Source organism: Nematolebias whitei, chromosome 10 (genome assembly GCF_014905685.2).
Source record: "Nematolebias whitei isolate Nwh7 chromosome 10, NemWhi1, whole genome shotgun sequence".
Taxonomy (NCBI): Eukaryota; Metazoa; Chordata; class Actinopteri; order Cyprinodontiformes; family Rivulidae; genus Nematolebias; species Nematolebias whitei.
In genome coordinates, this window is record NC_056507.1 from 13,511,791 (window position 1) to 13,534,686 (window position 22,896).

Sequence of the window (22,896 nt, forward strand, 5' to 3'; positions counted from 1 at the left end):
TGTGTGTGTGTGTGTGTGTGTGTGTGTGTGTGTGTGTGTGTGTGTGGAGGGGAGGGCTTCATTCACTTTTACAAATATAATTTTATAAATTTTTGCTTGGGTGACAACGAGTAATTAAAAAAAAAAAGATGGTTTTACGAACAGGCAGCACGGTGGCGCAACTGGTAGAGCTGCTGCCTCTCAGCGAGCAGGTCCCTGGTTCAAACCCCGGTCCAGGGGCCTTTCTGGGTGGAGTTTGCATGTTCTCTCCGTGCATGCGTGGGTTTTCTCCGGGTACTCCGGTTTCCTCCCACAGTCCAAAAACATGCATGTTAGGCTGATTGGTAACTCTAAAATTGTCCCTAGGTGTGAGTGAGAGAGTGAATGTTTGTTTGTCTCGTTTGTCTCTATGTGGCCCTGTGATGGACTTGCGACCCGTCCAGGGTGTACCCCGCCCCTCGCACAGTGATTGCTGGACATGGGCACCAGCGACCCCCGTGACCCAAAATGGAATAAGCGGGCAAAGAAAATGGATGGATGGATGGTTTTACGAACAGATTTATGTAAATATTTAGATTGAGACCAAACGACTCTTTTGCATTGTGGGAAATGTAGGATTTTTACCTCTGTGACGCATTTTTAGTCCTGGACACAAATTTGAGTCTTCATGATGGAAAATTGTGAATTTATTCATAACAAATTTACATCAGCCTGCTCTCATTCAGAGATGGTGACACTACAAAAAAATTGAAAATGAGTAATGGTTCTAATATTTACCTGCATTTGGACAATAATAAGAATGTCATTGATTTATAGATTTTACAAAAAAAGCAATGCAAAACTCTTGTGTTTGATGTTTGACTGAGAATATCCTCTATTTAAATCTGTGATTTTTCTAAACTTCCAAAGAAGATGAAATGTCTGAGAGCTAATGTCCAATTGCTTTGCTGCTAAAACTCTTGATGTTCTAAGTGGATACAAGCTTAAAGTTGTGCTGGCGAAACAAAACTCAATGGATTTGACAAGCGTAACACAAGGGCAACACTTAGCTAAGAGCTCACAAAGCTAATACAGAAGTGGCTGCAAATCAAAAACTACTAAACCAGGGGTCTGCAACCTGCGGCTCAGGGGCCACATGTGGCTCTTTAGTCCCTCTTCACCGACTCTGACGTTTTTTTCCAAAACTTAATGAAATTTAATTGTATTGATTTTTATACCCACAACAGAAAAGACTAGTTTTGGCAAATTATTATCAAATTTTTACCCGATAACTAGTAAGATAAGAACTTTATTGATCCTGCAGGAAATTGTTGAAGTAGTGTTTCTTTAAGCTATTCCCTTCTTCAGGGGTCACCACTCGCATGAAAGAGTTGGCAGTTTGTTTTACCCTGGATGTCCTTCCTGATGCAACCTGGGCTTGAACTTTCAACCTCAGGGCTACAAACCCGCAGTACTGGCCACTGAGCTACTGCAGCCCCACCTGATTATTATTCCTCACATAGGCCTGCAGAGTTCAGTGTTTTAATTTTTATCAAAATCAATTTAAACTATAGTTAATTTCCTTCTTTACATGATATGGACTTTATTTGTCTTCAAATGTAAAAATATCAATAAATCTTAAAATTCATGATATAATTTGAGTTTTATAATGTCACCCCCACCGGCCAGAAAAGCCCCCCACCAACAAACTCAGTGGCCCATGGGCCATCAGTTGAGAATCACAGTTGTAGCAGGTTTTGTGGCTCCAGACACATTTTATTAGAGAGCGAAGAAGAAACGGCTCTTTTGATCAAAAAGGTTGCAGACCCCTGAACTACACCATCCTCATAACGTGTGATTGACGGGGCAGCAACCAGCAACCTGGGTTGTTGTTTTTATTATATTGTCCGATCTTAACTCGTGAAGAAAAAGGAGTTGTAATCCAGAGAGAATGCTCAGTTTTTAAGACGTTGCACATTATGTGCCATCATTTGAAGAACAGGGAACCATTGATCCTGCAGGCAGAGAATTTTACTTTCAGAAGATAAAACCTTCACTTCGAGACTTTTACAGCTCTGAGATAAGCCGACGGAGGATGGCCGATTGCCTGCTGACCTTCTCACCAGCTGCTTCCTCGCTGACCCCTGAAGCCCTCACTGGGGCTCCTGGCTCCTGGGAAGAGTACTGACCCCTGGCCTGACTCGTCTGCTCATCGTGGTGCCGGCAAAAACCCCAGAAAGATGGAGTGATCTTTGGCCCGCAGCGTCGACCCAGTAAGGAGCTGAGGCCTGGTGACAATAAAGGAATTTTTTTGTCTGATCGTAACATTTTAAGATGATGCACTTGTACTTGACTTACTTTCAATGTTGTAAAAATAATCTGATAATCTGACCAAATTGAAATTTTTTCATCTAAATTTCAAAGTCAACTATTTATCAAATAATCTGGAGTTCCCGCGCAGATTAAAATTTAAATAATTCTTGTTCGATTAATTCTTGATTAATCGTCTCATATTGTTAAACCTTAACGTCTTAATAATTACCTAACTATTTCTTCAAAATGTTATTTTCCACACTTTTTTTTATTCTTAGACATTTTGTGTTAGTTTTATCACTGTTGGTGATAATTCTATTTTTAATTTAGTTTATTTTAGAAATAACATTTTAAAAGTCAAATTCTTTTTATGCAATATCACTGGATGTTAAAAAAAAACAAACACGTCTCGTATAAATCTCTGCACACTTTATATAATCTATATTTTAGAAACATCTGCACGAAAAACAAAAAAAAAAGCACTTGGCTTCAACCTGCAGAACGTTTGCCCTGATAAAACATGGTGAAAGGCGAAGTCAACACAAGGACGGGAACTTTCAGGAGTGACCAAAGAGCCTCAAACAAACCTCCAACAGGAAGTTGGAAACTCCAAACAGACGTGCACGTGTGACCTCGTAGTTGTCCTGATAAAAGAAAATCTCTGCAGAGCACTCACCCCTTTCATGCTCATAAATAAACTGGATCGTTTCTGACTTAAATTTGGAGAATGCACTGTTTTAACGCGTCATCGTGCAAATTGTATCAGATCTCAGGTTTACTTTAACTTTAACCCTGCAGATCTCTAAATATGACAAAATTATATAACAAACCACAATAACCACAGCGCAGTTGAATCTGCCAGACTGAAAATATATTCGTACTGTATATATTTGATTACAGGTTCAAATGAAGTGGAAACAAACTTGTAATGGTAATCAGAACAACTCCTTTATGTCTCTTCACATTTGCATTAAAACTTATGCAGACCTCTGCTGTTAACTGGCGTGCAGCTCCCTCCATGTGAAAGTCCTTCATAGGGCCCAAACTGGTTTTCTAACTACTGAACCACATACCAGTCAACCAGGTCACTCTTCAGGGGTTCTGTCAGTCGGACCTGTTCTTCTACCTGGAAGTTTTGTTTTCTTCTGGAATTCCCTCTCTCTTCTACAAGCCCTTCATCAACCAAACACGTGGCCTTACTCGTTGAATCTCTGCTGTCATTAACGCAGAAGAAGTTTGGACTGTGCATTTTCTGCAAACATCATGTGACAGAGAGCAGCACGCAGAAACTACAGTCATCATGTCAAACACAATGAAAAGGGGAACCACGTCATTCCTTGTGTTAAGTTTACTATTGAGGAAGTAAAAGTAAGCGGATCAACATGAGAGCCCAACGTCACAAGGTGAATCCCCTTCGTCAGAAACATACAAAGAAAAAAGTTAGGATGGAATGATGGGTCTTCCCCGACTCGGTCGTGTCTGTATAAATGTGGAGGCAGATGGAGTCCACAGCAGAAGCTGAACTCAGCCGACACTTTTACCTGCGAAGCAACAAACGCACCTGTCAGAATGGCTCGTCTCACTCTGTCTGTGGTTGTTGTGATGCTGGCGGGCATTGCTCTCACTGAAGGTAAGATACATCCTTACAATGAAAAACAATCAAATCAATGGTAACGGTGTACATTATAACAAAACATCATGGTGTTTAAAAGATGCTGGTCTAATTCAGGATTATCAGATTTAATACATTTATTTTGCGTGGGTCAAATGATGTCAAAATTCTAGTATTTCTAAAATATAAATAATATAACCGCACTATTTTTCAGTATTCTGTAAAACAGTTAAATGTTAATAATAGATGCACATACAATTTTCGACCAAAATCTTGTTTTATGCATATTTTAACATGATGAGCTATAAAAGTTCTACTATTAAACAGATATAGGAAAAAAAAAAGCACATTATTACCATGGAAAATTGCAAAGATGTATCTACAGAAAATTTGAAAATATGTGTAAATAAATAAGGTGGTGCCCAGATGAGTGATTTTACCCCCAGATGTGTTTCATGTACAACTTTATTGGCTTCTGTAAGAAGTGGCAGCTGCATTTTGCATTATAAAACAAATAACTGGTAAAATTTTGCAAAGTGAGTTTGTTAGTTCATAATAATTATTCAACACAAACGTACCTCTGCTCTTTGGAAAGCCTTTAAAAGTGTTTTAGATTATTTTCTCAAACTCCTGCTTTTCAAAACTTCAATAATTAATGGGAAAAAAAAACCCAGTTAGGTTAATAACATTTTAAAAGTGTTAAATAGATTCAAGCATCTCCATACCCACCATGGCTCACAAACCATCAAGTTTGGAGTCTTCAGATGATTTAAAGAAACAAAACTAGATGTAAAATTTAAAAAAACCGAATTGGATTGTTTTATGCTGTAATTGTTAAGAGAAATATAATGTGTTGTCATCATTCAATAAAAATACTACAGTAGTTTTTTTTAATCATTTTAACTTGCTTAATTGACTTAAATGTAGCGATGCAAGCTTTAAGATAACAGTTTAAAATCAAATAAATAGGAGGAGTTTTATTAATTCGGTTCAACAAGCGACAACATAATCTGTTCAGCTAAAAATAGAAGTGTGAGCCTTCAGCAGGAAATTAAAAGAGGAATGGAGGAACCTCGTGATTTATTGAGTCTGTATCTGAGATGTTTGCTTCTGTGCAGGTCTGCGGGGAGTCGGCCCAAAGAAATGCTGCTTTCGTTTCAACAACAAACAGGTGTCGAAAGAAAAAGTGGTCGGCTACATGAAGACCAGCCAGCGCTGCTCCAACCCTGCCATCCTGTAAGTGTTCATTATTAGAGGAGTGCGTCATCATCGTCACTGGATGTGCTTCTGACGTGCAGTTCTTCCTCTTTTATTCAGGCTGAAAACAAAGGCCGGCCAGCTGTGTGTCAGACCCTCAGAGCCCTGGGTGAAGGAGCTCATCAGCTACCTGGACACCAAAAACACTCCAGGAGACACCACCAACCTGTAAACGTGCAAACAACCTGCAGAGGCCTTGCTCATTGTAAAGTTGTCAAATTATGAGCAAGTAATGTGCTTTTTATTTTATATATTTTTAAAAATGTAACCAAATATTCTTATATTTTGTGGTAGATCATCACGATGAGATGATTGGATTTTATTTTCTTCTCATGGAGGCTTTTTTTTTTTTTTAAACTAACATATTATTGTTATTATATGTAACAAAAGTAGTTTTGCTTTTAACACTTAAAGTCTGATTATCAACACTGTAAGCTTTCCAGTGTAATTATTAAAAAGTACATTATTTGTAAAAGAACAAACCTTCACATGGTGTCATCAGTATTTTATAAGCTACAGCACTAGTTCATGTGCAACAAAACGTTTTTATCCTTTCTTTTCTAATTTTATTTAAAGTAATTGTTGTTTATATGTGCTTTTTACACTTTGTTCAGACATGTATTGCAATTTACCACATTATTCGTTTTTTTATATGTTTGTGGTTCTATCAAATTAAAGCAAAAGAAAAAGTCAAAGTAAAGCGTTTATTTTCTTTTTTGAGTTTAAATTATATTTTTGGGTTGCTTATTTAATGCCAAGAAAGCCAATTTAACCTACAAATGATTTTATTAATATTACATTTCGCAAACAGAAAAAAAAAGTTGACTCCACCATGTTAATGTTAGGCAATGATGTGACACAAAACATCTGTAAAACTGACTAAATGTAATAAACTGTTGTATTTTATTTGTGGTGTCCTTCTTAAATTGGCTTTAAAGGTTAATCAGTTTTAAATCTATATCCTAGGACCATTTCCTGAAAGTTTCATTAAAATCAATGTGGTGTTTCACGAGATATTTTACTAAAACACAGAGGTGACTCCAAATAATAACGGAAAAGTGTTAAACAAAGATCTTATGCAAACTGTTAGCGATTGAAATGTGAGTTGAGGATCAGTCTCAGCTACTACCACTCCAAATTTGTCAAATGGTCTAACTTTAAGATATTTTTTGCTTTTTTTCAAGACCATCTTAAACTAGGCTGGCTTCAAAAATTTTCCAGTTTTAGATCCAATTCTTATTACTTTCGTCAAACTTTTAAAAAGCATTCATTCGGAAAGGCTTGGCAACCTTTACAAACAGATCAGCCTTTTACACTTTTTGAGAATTCTGATTTTAACTGACCCTGGCCTTATTTTAAATCTCATTGTTTTAGTTCATCTATGATAGGAAACTGAAATAAAATATAAACCCCTGCTAAAAAAAAATACTATGCAGCATTTGGCTTGGACTCCAAATCTTGAGCATCATTTTGACCCATATCTGCTCTGCCTCAGCATCAGCTTTGCAAAAAACGCACATACGGTATGCAGCTTCTGTAACATTCACACATAAACGCAGCAGGCGGAGACAAAACAAGCTTCAGACAAAGGACAAAAATGGCATTTTCAACTTACTTGACCACAATGGTTATCATCCTCTTGTTTCTCTTAAATTATTAAATAAAATGTGACTTTGGTTTCTGTCCCAGACCAAGTGGTGCCTCCTGCTGGGAGTGTTGGGACCCCCTTGCCCTCAATGACACATATTGTTCCTAATGCCCTCAACCCTAATACTTGATGACAACATGTCTTTTTCACAAAGGGATTTACTTCGGGTTATATCTGGGTGTGACTGCTCTATAACGTTTAGTATTCTGTATTAAAAATAGCAGAAATTGATGTTTATGCACATTTATTTATAAATACATTTAGGGGGACACAGAGGTTAGAGAAGGTGGGCCTCTTTGATCAATAACCTCAAAATGTGGGTGGGAAAGATGAAGCACCCTCGCCTGCTTCCACCCTTGTTCGCCCCACTCTGGGCCCTTGAGCAAGCCCCTTAACCCCCACTATCTGCTCCCCCGGGTGCCCTAGTTGACAGCTCTCTGCTCCACACAGAAGGCTGTGGTAGCTCGGTGGTCTGTGGTTGCGTCAGGAAGGACATCCGGAGTAAAACCAAGTCTTCATGCGAGTTAGTTCCCTGTGGCGACCCCTGAAGAAGGGAGCAGCCGAAAGAAGAATAAAACAAAATTAGATATAATGTGTCATTAGAATTAATTAGAGCTTCTGTGACAAGCCAGTTTTATTTTTGATCTTATGATCTGTTCTTAATCTCTCATAAAATACAGAACTTTTCAGAACCATTTGGAAACAGTTACTTTTCTTGACGCTAGGGTGCGCAACTGGATCTTTAAGCATTTATGGGTCATAGTAATTCGCTCCTCAGCCTCAGTATGTTTTGCACTAATTTTGCCCTAACAGCTCCGCAGATGAGTCAATTTGGTTCATTTAACAGCAGTACATACAATCTATTTTTTGTGTATATAGTCTAAAAAGGCTTTTTATTCAAAAACTTTACAACCCAGTGATTATTCTTATTCACACTGAACAAGATGACCATGAACTTGATTAATTAAGACAATGGATTAATTGGTTTGAAAATCAAAGGTCTTCTATTTTCATACAAGAGCAAGACAGACAGAAAGTAGCTATTAGTTGTTATTCTGTATAATTGTAGATTTTTTTTGGTGTTTTTTTTTTTATTTTTTATGCTTGTTGTTCTTTTATGTCTACGTACAATTGGTTGTACATTGATGCAAGCTGGATTTTATGTCTTTTTAATTTTTTTTTACTGAAAATGTCTGATTTAAGCTCATTTGACAGCGTATTTTTGCTTTTTTGTTTTGCTTTTGTTGTTTCATTGTTACGCTCAACCGTTTATGAAGGCGACATATTTTGGCCTACAGTCATTGAATGCCTCACAACCACTTTAGGGGTCAACCAGGAAGTCAGTTGTGTTTAATTTCAAAGTAAAACTATATTTTCCTGCTTTTGATTTGAATCAAGTTAAATTGTTCTTAATGTACCACCACAGCATGTGAAACTAACTTGTTTTAAAGTTTCATTTTCAATCATATCAGTTCTTATTGTTTCATATTTAATTGTAATAATATTCATATATATTTTCTCTCCTGAATTAAAAGGTAAAGATTAAAATATGTTCACATCCTCGCTGACCAATGAAGAGAATTTTGTAAAAAATAATTCCGTAGCGAGGCTGCATATACTTAAACAACATTTAGAGAATAATGTGGGAAATTATGTTTTCCACCTTATTAAGTTGTCCACTTTCATTTTTTTAAGGGGTTGCAAGCATTTGATAATGTCAATAGAAAAATATGTTCTTGTTTTTAGTATTTCACCCTGTTTTACGGCACCCTGATTTATTGTTTTATGCACTACTCTTATTTTAACTGTATTTTTACTGTAGTTTATTGTTTTCATTACTTACTGTTATTGTTGTCTGTACTTTATATGTTCTGTCTGGAACAGGTCCCCCTTTCAAATGAGTCCTCGTGGCATAATGAGGCTAGCCTGTATAAAAAAAAATGATGAATGAATGAAAAAAAAAAAGTTACAACTTAACAGTATTTAGGACATATCACCACTTATGGTCTGTTTAAATTAAAGCCATATTTTCCACAGCAAAAGCAGTGATTTTGTTCTTTATTGATACAAATGTATTGCTCAGATCATTTTCTTAAACATTTGATTGATGGTACTCATTGCAAACTTAAGTCATAAATCCAGTCATTCAAAATCATAAAGTAAAAACCAAAATCTGTACCATAACTGTATCATGTCTACTATTATTATCTCATCTAAACATTTGTCAGAAAAATATGTGATTCATTCTTGACAATTGTGCTTCTTGTTCTTTTCCCCTTTTTTGCAATTAGCAAAGTGCCTTGTTTACATTAAGTGCATACCCAGATTTCAGATTCACATTTAAACTCTACCAATCTTTGCCTTTTGATACAGTTCATAACTATCTGTGTTGTTTGATTTCATACTTTGCAAATGGCACCTTGATAACTGATTTTGGAGCAAATTGGGCAATGAGTAAGAGTTAGAGAAGGCCCTTTTGCCCAATTCGATCCACACTGAGAGGACGTGGTGGATGGGTTAAATGCAGAGACTAATTTCGCCATTGTATGGAAACATACAGTGCTGACATTGTGATGACATTATTATTATTATTATTACCGAGCAGTGTCCCCTCAATGTGGACCGAATTTGGCAAAAGGGCTTTGTCTTACTCTGAACCTGTAACCTGGAACACCTTGCAAAAAGATGTGAAGTTGTCGACTTTGACCTCCCTAAGGGATTTTAAATAACTGTTGAGTTCAATGCAAAAATCAGTTCAGACATGTTCCTGTTTTTAGTATTTTACACCGTTTGATAATGCAGCATTTTTCTACCTGGATTATTGAGCATGCATCAGGATATTTTGAACCACTTTGGCCATGATTGCCTCAAACTAATGCAGCATTGTTTTTTTTAGTTTTTTTTTGTATATCACTTCTTTTATTTACTTTTCATTTTATATGCTTTTATATGAATGTTTATTGCTGTGTGTACCTCATCTGTAGTTTTTTGTTTAAAACAAGTCTCTCTTGTAAATGAGTCCTCAATGGGACTTAACCTGTATAAATAAAAGTTGAATGAATGAAAAATATAATTTATTGGAACTAATAAAAACATTCATCTTTCATAAAATGTTAATATTAAGTCAGCTTGTATACAGTAAATAGATCAAATGTATTTGTTTGATTATTCATTGACAAATTCATGAAAAAAAATGAGGTCCTAATTAAGAGCTGGATTCTCTTATTTTGAAACGCTTAACCGGATGAGGGCTTGTATAAATTCCGTCCACTTCCGGCGTTCTGTAGAAACGCAGCTGTGGGAGTAATTTTCTTCAGCTGTGTGTTACTCTGTTGTATGGGTCGGCGGCTGCGTGTAGTTTAGTCCCATTCATTCATTTTTTAACGCCCGTTGTTCGCGTTAAGCTGTCATTTTAGAAGAAAGCAGCGTTTTCCGCTCCGTCGTTCGCACTTTTGTCGGTGTATGCCTCGGTGAGAGTCCGTTATAGTCTGGGTGGTGACGGCAAAATGATCGAGCGACCAGAAACCGCGGTTCCCAGCATCGCTGTAAGTCCATTTCTTTATGAAAGAGACTACAACTTCCGTATCACTGAAGCTAATAACAAGTGTCTTAATTAAAATACCATCCTTTACGTTTTTATGACTAGTTCGTTCCTTCTTTAATCTCCACGCAGCCCTTTCCTGCATGTTTTGGATGCTTTTAACCACACAGAAACACGCCATTTATAGTAGTAATTGCATAAACACGGTTTGGGATCCGACTTCATTCATATGTGTAATTAGTAGCAATCAAGTAAAGGTGGCCATATTGTTTACTACTACTTATTGTCCCATATCATTAGCAGTATGTGAATGTGAGCTGTGTTCAGGGCTCCCTACAGAACAGCACGTATCAGGGGGTTCTGGTCTGGTTTCAATTATAGCTCTCTGCAGTGGGAACGATGGGCTGGGAGAAATTCTTGTTCAGACCATGTAAGCAGTGAAAGTATGCCACTGCTCTTCTCTCATTTTACTGCTTTAAATTTGGTATTTGCTCTCCTACGTCAAAGCATCACAAGAAAAACAATTTTCACAATGGGCAACATCAGTTTCACTGAAAGCTACTTTTATCTTTTTTTAAAATCTGGGCTTTTAATTTGTTTAAAAAAACCACATCTGTATAAAATCAGGTATTTTCTTGTCTTTTGCCTATGTGATGTTTCAAATTGCTTTTTGAGCTTCAATAATGGGTCTGTTTGCACCGCTTTGTTGTCATTTTGGTCACTTTACTTTGATTCAGTTTCTTTGTCATTTGCACATGTGGTACATGTGGTGGAACGAAATGATGTACACAGGGTCCCAGTTACATCCAACAATAAAATGTAAAAGAAAAACAGTAATCAGATCTAAGATATGAACTAGGAAAAGCATCAGCTAAAAATACGCTAAGCACTAATAGCATAAAAACAAACACGATACGCTGAACAGCAGCACGAACATGAGTCTGTGTGAGCAGATGAGCACGCATGAACACCGCAACATGTGATTTTTCTGGTTAGATAGTCATGAGTCTAACAGCCTCAGGGTAGAAGCTGTTCCTCAGTCTAGTGGTTCTGCACTTAATGCCCTTTAACCTCCTTCATGAGGGGAGCGGGGCAAAAAGTGCGTGTGCTGGGTGAGTGGGGTCCTTCATGATGCAGGTGGCCCTCTTCCTGCATCTAGAGCTGTAGATGTCTGTGATGGTGGGGAGGCTGACTCCAACAGACTTCTGTGCAGCTTTCACCACTCTCTGCAAAGCTTTTTTGATCGTTTGAGTTTGTTTCGTCTTGTTTTTTGTAATGTAGGCAAAATTTTACAATTTCTAAACGGGCTATTAGATCTAATTCAGGGGCCAATCACTTGGTCTTGCACAAAGACTGAATTGAGGTAGACCTCCAACCAGGACCCAGAAGCAAACCGAGACCAGCTTCCTTCTTGGCTGGTTCCAGCACAGAGACTATGGATAGACCTCTGACATGGACCCAGAAGTTGAATATTGATTCACGTAGCTCTTACCTTCCTGCTGTATGTTCAAATTATATTTTTTCCGAACACGCGTGTCTGTAATTGGTTGCTACTTGCTTAAAAGAAAGCTCATGTGACACCTTCATTGTGTGGATCGGGAGTAAAAACTTAAAAGCGCCACATTTTAGTGTGCAGATGCTTGTTCTAAAAATACAACATGAAAACCTCCATAAACTCTGTTGGCTTCATTTCCCAACATCTAGAGAAGGCAAGGACACTTGTCTGTCAGTAAATTGTGCCTATGGTCCCTTACCCTACAGGGCCGTTCAGTAGCACCTCCATCCATGTCACTTACTTTTTGTGAGTCTTTTTATGATGTCACTTGAAATTGGCATCAAGTGATTACTCACCACACTACATGCAACACATTGTTGTCATTCTGCATCTGTCGCTGATAAAGCTAGAGGTGAATGGCAGTGATTTTCCTCAGCGTAACGAGGCAGTGGCCTGTGTCCTGAGAGTTGGATGGAAACAGTTGTGGGTTTGGTGCTAAAAATAACAGAAGATTAAGTTAGTTAAGATCACAGTTAAGTGATTCAGTACGGGTGAAATATTCATATTTATGTAAATGAAGGCATTAAGAAGGCCACAGCATCAGCTGCTGGATGCATGGAGGGGATGGGGGATGATGTCAGTTAGCCAGGCAGCTACCATCACCACTGGGTGGACTGGGGGAGGGGTCCACATGAATGGTATGGACTAACTAGCCTCCTTTTCTCCATTATCTTCCTTTTTTTAACTCGTGTGTCGGCTGCTCTTTTAACAACTTTAAGTTTGAGACAATAATAATTATTAATGGGATTTTTCAAGTTTGTGCCACACAGACAATGTTTTTGCTTGTGTTCTTTAGGATGTAATCTATTTATTGATTTAATTCATTTACTCGGACAGGCATTGCTTATAAAGTACACCACCTGATCCATGCCACAACCATCCAGGACTCCATTACACATGCACTGAATGTGGTTGTAGCTAAGTGCTGACAAGCTGCGCTAACCGTTTCTTTTCAACTGTCAAAAGACCTGTCTGGTAGAAGCATGCCAGTGCAGCAGCAGGAAAACTAAAAACAAACCAAACATCAGATATGACACCTTACGTAACACCCGTCGTTAGAATGTGGGTGGATCAAACGTTGGAAAGTGCTTCAGGCTCGTTACATCAGCTGTTGAGCTGTGTGCACCAGAGTATTGATGAGGTGAATAAACTGGGTCTTTGTTTGCTGCAGTCTTTTTGTTAATGCTGATGTGTTCAGTCTTTGTTGAATGTCTCACTTAAATAGAAAAGTGTTGGATTTTTTTTTTGTCAGTAGTCTTATTTTATATATATAAATATAACTTTTTTGTGCAACTTAGTACTGGCCTCTTTTATTTTTGCATTATGTTCTATCCAAAAGTAGTTTTTCATTTATTTCGTATCGGACAGATAGTAGATACATTCTGGGTACATTGGTTGTGACGTGACAAGAGTCTTGTTTGCAAAATGAACTTGGAGCATCTAATCCCCTCCCAGTGGTTTTAGTTTTAAACCATATCCATCTACAGGCCTGACATCGCTGCAGTTTTCCATCTGTGCCATGCATGACAGCCTGAGAGGCCAACAATCAATTGTGTTTGCCTCATGTAGCGTGCAGGACACTGCACAGTGATTGGTGGGGGGTGTTATCATGACAGCAGACAGGAAGACAGTTTCAGAGGGAGGAGATGGGCAGCAGAGGAAGAGATGAAGAGATACATTCGTAGTAAAAAGACAAAGCAGCTGCTTTGAACAAATCCTGTCATACAATGGATATGGCTGAACACGTAGGACTTTTTCTGTTTTTCTTGTCTTTTATTTTGATTCACATTTCTGTATTTAAATTATTTTTTTCATTTAATGAGTTTTATTTATTTCAGTTCGGTGGAGTTGAGTCCATCTTTCTTATCCTTTTCTAACAAAAACTATAATTTCTAAACCCCCCTCGTATTTACCCCAGCTGCACTTTAGTTCAAAGGGGCTTCGTCCCTGTAGGGGAGAAAAATGCTAATTACAGGTTTTAAAATAGTAGCAAGCTTTTAACATTTTTAACATTTCTGTATCCGTCTTCATGTTTTTCCTTTTAATGCATTTGTTTATGTCTGCTCTGTGTGGATGTTTGTCCTGTGCAGTTTGAGAACGTGTCCTATTCGATTCTTCATGCTGTTTAATAAACCGAAGATGTTTTTGTGTTCTCTTGCAGCAGCGGAACTTGGAGGGTTATGTGGGCTTCGCGAATCTCCCCAACCAGGTTTATCGGAAGTCGGTAAAACGAGGATTTGAGTTTACGTTAATGGTTGTAGGTAAGTTGGAGATGGTTCTTAGCTCAGATTAATTAAGACAAGTGTTTTGTCTTGTTTGGAAACCAAACCGGTGCACCCACACCCACGCACCTTTCTGCTTCGGCTCGCCGCTGAGTTTTTGAAGACGTGTGTCACTAACACAGCTTGACAAGGTTTAAAGCATGTTTGGCATCCAGTTCACTTAGATGCTCAAGATGACAAGCTGACAAGTTAAAAAATCAGTTTCTGCAGAGAGGTGATGCCCTTTGTGTCTGGGCTTTAATAACACCCACACTGTGCTCTCCAAGGAAGAACGTGAATATTTTTTTGCTTAAGGTTTGGTTCTCACCGTTTGCCTGAGAGGTTTTCTCTGTTGGCCCTCGATACACAACGATGCATTTTTGTGTTTGAGATCATTTAATTTGGGATCTGAGCTGCAGGATGTTGGTTCCCAGTATGAATGGAGTCATGCAAACTGTGGCTGAGTGTATCACAGCAGCAAGGAAGTGGACAGCACTGTGGAGAGACTATGGGTTTGGCTGGGTTGATCTGTGTGAAGCAGATACAGCTGTGTTGTCTTAACTTATTGACCTGTGCTCCACGTGAATTGGTGCTTGCAGGTCTCTCTTGTAAATGAGTCCTCGAGGCTCAATGGGATTTACCTGTATAAATAAAGGTTGATTGATAATTAACAGATTTTACACAACTAGCCCTGCAGAGTTGTTGCTCATATTGGATATAAATTGATTGGTACAGTACACACATGTTCTTCGACTAGGCTGTAAAGGCAAATGTGTCTAATTTTCTGTTCTGTCCATCCAGCTTCTCACATTTTCTGTCATACCACTGACATCTGACTTTAAAGCACAAGTGTTGCATGAATTGTTTTTGTGTTGGGAAGTAAATAAAACTGACAGGCAATCATGAAATTAAGGTTTGACTCTGTTAGTTACCACACCTTGCTTTGTGCAGCTACACACAAAGATCATTTCAGTATTAAGCTATTTAGACCTTCAAAAAAAAAATTACTCGTAATGGAAATGGCTGCATGGTTGGTTACTTTTTCTCAAAATTGATACCAAAGCTTGTAAATTTCCTACTAAATGTATACTAGAAATGTAATTACTGGTACTGTAATAGCAAAATGCATGATTCGTTGTGCTTTAGAAGTAGTAACCCTCCTGCTGTCCTTGTCCTTGAGGCTTCAATTTAAAATCAAAAGGCCCCAACAAGGGTCATTTTGAACCAGGAACAGCAGGGGCGTTAAAGATTTGCCTGTACAAGTAGCCACTGTTATACTGACTTTAAATTAAATGTTTAAAGTACTCATGGCAAAGTTAACAAAACCGGTCAAATAAATTAAATTCATATTCATAAAGTAATGAACAAAATTCATAGTTTTTTTTTTGCACATCAAAATTGGTTAATGTCTTAAATTTAAAAATTGTAAGCAAAGTTTGTGTCAGAATGACAACTACCATGTTTGTTTGTTTACCTACAAATGGAGCCAAAGTGAAAATAAGTCCACGATGTCAACGTCAACGAATGAGCCTCAAGAAAATGAGAAGTTTGAAAGTTTTGATTCGTTGGTATGAATTTACGCTTGTATTTGTTAGCCAAAACATGTCCGCTTTAGACTAAGTTGGAAAAAATGATGAAACTAAACTAACTGTTCTGACAGAATGTTTTCAAAAGCCACGTGTTTAAATGTCAAACTCCGTCTTAATGGCTCTTTACCGCCCTGCTTGGTCTCCAATATTTATTCTTGATGCTTGTCTTACTAGATCTTTCTCTTTTCTTTTGCATTTAGCAGCAGGTTTACTTTTATATTTTCAATTAAACACATTGAGACTCTGTTTCTCTGATTCCACCATATTTCTTTACGTCCACAGACAGCCAGCCTATAATGTAGGTCAGTCATGTGACTCCAGCTTCCACCTGGTTTTTGGTAGATTCAGCTGAGTGCTTTGTTTTCGTGGAGCGCAGACCCACATTTCAGAATTTCTTTATTAATCTATCTGGAAAACTACTGGAGTAAAAACCTTACCGAACGACACAGAGCGGATATAATTCAGACAAATCTTGTTTCATACTTTGGAATGAGTCCCTTTTTAATGGACCATTATGACCCCGAGCTGTTTAGTGTAAGGACAAAGACACCAAAAGATATAGTTTTTGTGCGAGTCTGAGATTATAGTTTCCTGTTTAGTACACAGCCACTGGATGAACAGCAGAGTGATGGATCTGGTGAGAACTGGAGAGATCTTGTCTCCCAAGGGCCCCCCTCTGTCTTCCCAGATTTTTATTTATATATATTTTGGCTTCTATCCCTGTTTAGCCTAACTGACATTTCACGCTTAACAAAAGTGTGTTCAAAGTTCAATGAAAACAATATCTGGTGTTTGTGCATTGCATTCTTAAAATTTTCTAAATAAGTGACTGAAACTATTTCACCTGTTTGATTTGGATAAAGTGAGTACAGTATTGTACACAAGACAGAGCTATTGTAAACCTGAATACACACCTATTGTTAAAATCTAGTAAATTGGATTAAGTTGGTTTTGTCTACTCATGATAAAGTTCATAAACCAACAAAACGGCAGTGTAGTTTATAATGATTGTTACGGGTAAATAAGATTTTTCTGAGATTTTTGTCTATTTGTCAAATTAATTGTAAATGAACCTACATTAGATTATGAGAATTAAAGGTTTCCCAGATGTTTAACTTTGGTTTTGTTGAGCAGATTAGCTTCAGACATGTTGGGCTTGTCTGCTCTGCAATCCTATCACAACTTCCTCTTGTTGGGTAAATATAAGCTTAACGTAAAAACAGCCTCATGTTGATGGCTTCTTCATTAAATCTGAAAACAACTATGGTAATACGATTATCTTAAATATGCAAGTTATTTGCTGCTGTTGTAACATACCAGAGCAGCAGCATGGCATTGTACTTGTCATAAAATGTTCCATTTAAAGCCCCAAATGTCCAATATTTGCTTGTATTTATCTCAAAAATTCCCCCGCAATCTCCTGGGAATCATTCCAGCAAAAGTCCAAAAATGCTGGACAATCTTAGTCCCAGAGCAGTCCAGAGGCTGTCTGGGGACAACATCTGTTTGCTGTCATTATGTTTGTAAAATGTTCAAGTGGGGCAGTTACAGGATCCCAGTGACCCAGTTTATTTCTATTATTTCCATAAATGTTCTGGCTAAGATCAAGGAGTCCCCTTCCTCTATAGTGAGGCTGAGGGAGGGAGAGAGTATCTTCCTCTTTTCTTCTTAGACGTCTTCCTTATGTGTTCAGATGAAACGAGAAGCAGACTACCAGTTGGACAGGAGAGCTACCATGTTTAGAACTGAAGAGCAGACAGCAGGAGCTACAGGATGAGGCAGCCTGTGAAAGTAAAGCCTGATGTTGGATGTACTTGAACTGTAAAAGCTTGGCTGTCTTCAGAAGCCCAGCATTGTTCTGTGGACCCAACAGATGGTGCAACATGAGAAGGCTCAGTCAATGCCTGCAGGTCACTCACTCAAATTCCAGCAGTGAAGGTTGGGGATCTTTAGGTATAAAGAGAAGAGAGATGTTAACAACACAATTTCCTTCTCAGTTACTAGCCATAAATTTAGAAAAGATTACTGTTTAACAGCAGCTAACTATCACTTGGTGATATATCAAACCTGCTGGTTGTGCTGGTTAATCTGAACAGAATATCTTGTAATTTTCTGTTTTTAAAATTAAAATGAATGCTCAGATATTGTAGGATGTCTTTTTTTTTTTTTGTCTGAACCTTCTCTACTTTCAGTTCAAAACAGTGCAATATAATAAAATGATCCTACAACCTATGTTGTTATGAACTGTTCAGTCATTATACGAGCAGGGCGCCCCGCCCTGTCAACAGAACTGAGGCCCTGTCAAGGCAAGTAAACTAGGGGAAACCTTTGCTATTTTATTTATTTATTGTGAGTGATCTCGTTCTGTTGTTCTGGCATGATTTTTTTCAGCTGTCTGGCTTCTGCTTTGCAGTATCTTTCTAGCCACACAGTACTTCTGTTGTACCTGCCTTGTCCATCACCAGGATATTATCCACAAAGCCAACTTCCTAATTTAATTTTTGCAAGTTTATAGATTGTTAAATAAAATAAACTGGTAAGGGATGAAAAGTCCCAGATTTTTCATCCAAAACCCAGGAAGGAAAAATTGTGTCATATTGGGATGGTCATACAAGGAAGCAGCTTTAGTTGCCGTCTTCTCACTAAGAAGGAATATCTCCAGAAGCGTGTTCTTCTGGTGGGTTTTTCTTATTTTTATTTTTTTTTTTTTTTTTTGCCCTCTCATCTCATCATCTTTGTCAGTTTTCTCTGTCTTGCCTCTCTCTGAGAGAGAGAAAAAATCAGTTTCCTGTCTCTTTGTGTCCAGCTGGCAGTTTGAATAAAAACCCTTGGAAAGATTAGCAAGATCCAGCGCCAGCATTGAGGCCCAAACAGAGCAGAGTTGGATCAGAGCTGAGGAGACGAGAAGCGATTCCTGCTTCGTGCTACTTCTGCTGACAAGGCCAGTACTTAACAGCTCTGTCGTGCCTCTGCTTCTGCTCTCCTGAAGCATTTCAGGAGAGAGAGCTCATCAGGAACTTCATAGGAGTCTCACCACAGCAGCAGAGCTGTAATTAAGTGATTAATAAAGCCAAGTTATTCTAGATGTAGTGTTGCGAAAGTTAAATTTTTGGGGCTAATGGCAGGCAAAGAATTAAGATCATGATGGTTGAATATCACAAAACGTTGAGTCAAAGTAACATTATCACTAATATCCTGATGCATGCTCAATAATCCAGGTAGAAAAATCTTAGTCTGGTCCTCTGGACTGTTATCACTAATAAATGCAGAATTTGAAGAATGTATTTTTTTTATCTATCCATTATATTTTGCCTGCTTCTTCCTTTTCAGGGCATGGGGGTCACTGGTGCCCATATCCAGCAGACAGTTTGCGAGAAGCGGGCTATACCCTGGACAGGTCACAAGTCCATCACAGGGACACAAACAAACGAGACAAATAATCATTCAACTGTCTCACACACCTAGAGACAATTTAGAGTTGCCAATTATTTTATTTATTTATTGTATTTGTTGTGTGTGTGTGGAGTGAGACTAAACTACCGGTAATTCATGAAAGTAAAGTCAAACTCTGAGTTCTAGTCATTACCAATGAATGAAGCAGCTGGATGAGCCTCTTACAGTTCAGGAGTTCTCAACAGAATCTGTTTATCTGTTGCACTGATCCTTGTTGGATTGTAAAACTACCGGTATCTGCCTGTTTGTCCTGCTGCTGGTTGTTGTTGCACTTATCTGTGTGTGTGTGTGTGTGTGTGTGTGTCCAGATAAGACAATCTGACAGGCTTAAGACTGACCGTCTTGCCTACTGACCTTGCTGAAAGGAGTGAATGAAGGAAAGCTTTGGTGCAGTTAATCTTCTGGCTTAACCAGATGCTTTCATACTCACTAAGCGCATACACATTCTATCTATGCAGTGTATACTCTGTTTCTTTTCTTCTTCTTTTCTATGCCTATATGTATGGTGACTCTATTACTCATTCCAATCTCAAACTCTTGTAGGTTAAAGATGATGTAAGCTCATTTAGCACTTTATTTTTAACAATCTTATTTGTACAGATGTAGCCATGTGGCAGCGCTGCAGTGTATAAAATCCTGCAGATGAATGTCAGGATATCCAAGAAATGACTGTAAATAATGTAAGGAGTTTGAAAGTTTAGAATTGTTGGAAGTAACAAAGAATACCAACATATTACATGGGTTTTCTTTAATTTATCATGGAATAACAAAAGTTTTGGAATCAACCTCCAGCCCCTTTATAGATTTCTGACCAAACTAATTTATCGACATGTCATTGCATCAGTTACGTAAACGGAAAGATTTATTGCATTGAGATATAGATATGTTTTGGACCCTACTAAGTTAAATAAAATAAAAAAAACAAGACTTTATATAAACAAGTCTTAATGTGAGGCAAACCCAGGACATATTGTGGGAATGTTTTGTTCTGAGACATGAGAATGTCTCAGGGGCTTTCAAGAGGAGCTGGAATTACCAGCTGGAACCCGGTTAATCAGCTGAATGATCTATTACACAAGTGTTACTTTTATTGTGTTACCTGTATTGCATTAGGAGCTTGCACATCGCTGTTTTGTTGTAAAAATAACAACAAAAAACACCTTTGACTTGCTGTTTGGATTTTAGGCCTGAAATTTTTTCATTAAAGCAGTTGTCTCATATCTTGGAAATTTTGTCTGTTCATGGATTTTACTAAATAAACACAGTTTACTGTGGATATGTGTGTGTGATGTGTGTGTGATGTGTGTGTGTGTGTGTGTGTATTAACACAATGTTTTGCATGCCCATGCACGCTCCATTAAATTACTGCAGGCAAATCTCTTCCTCGTTTTTCCTCGTTCTTTTCCTCTGCTGCGCTCTCATTCTCAAAATCTCTATTTTGAGATGCACATGTCTGCACTGACCCTGCACGTGCAGATTCTGTCAGATTTAGTACCAGGCTTGGTGGATGGTATCAGAACACTAGTCCTCTAATTTAAACACCTAATAATAAAATCTGAGGGCTTTGTCCCTACAAGGCTTCTGTAGCACAGTTGGATTGTTGCTGGAGTGGGTTCTGAGTTTAGTTTGGATTCTGGCTCTTCCATAGTTTCTCAGGCATGCAAATCTTTTTAACTTTTGCCTAAACAGTTAGCTTTGTCTCCTCATTTCTACTGGTCTAAATTAGACACAACAAAGGAGGATTATCTTCAACAGTCTGGTGTTCAGCAAACAGAACTTTTCTTCACATCCAGCTGTCTGATATGTTTCCCCACTAATGCTTGTTTGTTCTACAGATGCCCTATTTCACACTTTGTGGTTTGAGCCTCACACATCTGTGTTAGAGGTGTGTGTGTATTTGTGTGTTGGGTGTTAGTAGGCCTGTCAGGATATGAGGGGGCCAGCTGCTGCTCTCTGGACTGACCGATGGCAACAAAAACAAAATGAGAGCAAAAGAGGGAGGAATGTCAAGAATCTCATGGGAATTCAACTCTGACCATTTTGTGTTTGTTTTTAGGTCACTCTCAGACCAGCTTGTCTGCTTTAAGTCTGTCCAGATATTTATATTATGTCTGTTTCTTCATATGCATGTCTGTTGCATACGGTACATACATCCTTCATGGTGCTAATCGACAGTTGTTGGGTATACCTGTCCAGTCTATTGTTCGTTTCAGATCAAAGAGTGTAGATTTCTGTTATTTTTAAAACAAAAACTAGATTTATGTTTCCTTGTATCGGTCTGTTGCAAAAAAGTTTGCTGCTTTTTAAAATATATTACTTCTGTAAACTGAAAGGATATTCAAAAGCTTATTCTTTAGATTCAGAAATTTTTTTTTTTACATTATATAGAATCTATTATCGTCAAGATAAGCCACAGATCTGGAATTATAATATACAATTAGGTTTGTAACAATAAATCAATTAATTGCATGATAAATGAAAATATCAACCTCATTTTCATTTATCCGCTTTATCGTTTCTTCACGTATCTCTTTCTACAGAAGACACTGGAACCTCCGTCTTGTCAACGCTCTAAAATTCATGATTGAAACCTGTGCTTTCATCTAAAAAGTTGTTTTTCTCTGCAAAAAGAAGCTGATAACTTGTTTACTGTTTTTTATTAAAAGCTTCGGTTGACAAATTCTGTGCTAAAGAGCTCAAACCACACTGAGCGTCCGCCATTTTCAGAACTGAAAAACACGAATGAGAGACAGCCCATGTCACGTCAAGGGGCCTCCCTCCCATTTATCTTAGAGACACGCTGCTCACTCCCTCACAATCCATCTTTCGGTTCAGTCTTATACTGCCATCCAGCAGTCAAAAAAGGTACTACACACAAATTAATCAACATTTCTTCTTAAATTTGACAATTACTAATTATTGTCAAATTTCAAACAATTTTATTGTGACAGGCTATATACAATATAGCAAGACATTCTGTAAATAATGAAAAGGGAGTTAAGATGAAGTACTTGTGTGTAGGTAAAGTAAATGTTGCAGGCAGTTAAACTGTTGGATTATTTTAAGATGAATATTTTTTTAATGTAGCCAGAAATCAGGGATCAATGTTGCATTTGGAAGCTGACTGATTACCTTTAGAAAAGAAACAGTCAACAAAATAGTTATTTAAACTGCAACTGAGCAAAATGTTAATTATTTATAGAAATAGATTGTGGATCTACTGACTACTTACCACAGTCACTGGTTCATTCAGGGGTAGTTTTGCTAAATATTTTCAAAGAGAATGGAGTTAAATAGCGAAGATGTGGATTGTTTTTATTTAATAGAAATTGATATGAACAACATGGTGGTTTGCTGTGCAAATTAATTTTATAATATTTGGGCATCAACAAAAAAATTATTCTGTCCCACTAGTGGTGCAGTATCTCAAGACTGTTAATCTTGTTTTTCCTCCGCATGTTAATAAATGTTTCAATTTATCGCACATCTTGAAGTCGTAAAAAGTCTACTTTCTGTCAGTGTGGGTAAGGATTACAAATATTTTTAATGATAGAAGGATTGAGGCAAATTACTGGGACAGTGAAGGAAAATGGGGCAAAGAGACGGAGCATGTAAAGAGGTGGATTATCTGACAGAGTAGGAAGACAAAACATCAGGGATGAGCTGGAATAGTCGGCCATCCATAACCAGCATACAGGTCATTAGTCTA

The 22,896-nt window shown here is 37.8% G+C and overlaps 2 protein-coding genes across 2 annotated transcripts in view; both read left to right on the top strand.

Annotated features, from left to right (window-relative positions):
• Positions 1 to 3,840: 3,840 nt before the first annotated feature.
• On the top strand, positions 3,841 to 5,312 carry LOC119415517 (monocyte chemotactic protein 1B-like). Its single transcript, XM_037682662.1, has 3 exons — positions 3,841 to 3,901; positions 5,002 to 5,119; positions 5,201 to 5,312. Exons 1-3 carry the CDS (start codon positions 3,841 to 3,843, stop codon positions 5,310 to 5,312), a joined length of 291 nt encoding a protein of 96 aa, XP_037538590.1.
• A 4,749-nt stretch (positions 5,313 to 10,061) lies between these two features.
• LOC119416181 (septin-7) overlaps positions 10,062 to 22,896 on the top strand; it is a 35,811-nt gene continuing 22,976 nt past the window's right edge. Inside the window, exons 1-2 of the mRNA XM_037683374.1 lie at positions 10,062 to 10,333; positions 14,046 to 14,145. Of these exons, the coding sequence (XP_037539302.1) occupies positions 10,295 to 10,333; positions 14,046 to 14,145 (139 nt within the window). The 5' untranslated portion in view covers positions 10,062 to 10,294. The remainder of the gene's footprint in view (positions 10,334 to 14,045; positions 14,146 to 22,896) is intronic.

Bases quoted from the DNA above. Each gene is read 5' to 3' on its own strand.
- LOC119415517 (XM_037682662.1), top strand. From the start codon at position 3,841: ATGGCTCGTCTCACTCTGTCTGTGGTTGTTGTGATGCTGGCGGGCATT. The intron at 3,902-5,001 runs GTAAGATACATC...GCTTCTGTGCAG, and splicing joins GGGCATTGCTCTCACTGAAG to GTCTGCGGGGAGTCGGCCCA. The intron at 5,120-5,200 runs GTAAGTGTTCAT...TCTTTTATTCAG, and splicing joins TGCTCCAACCCTGCCATCCT to GCTGAAAACAAAGGCCGGCC.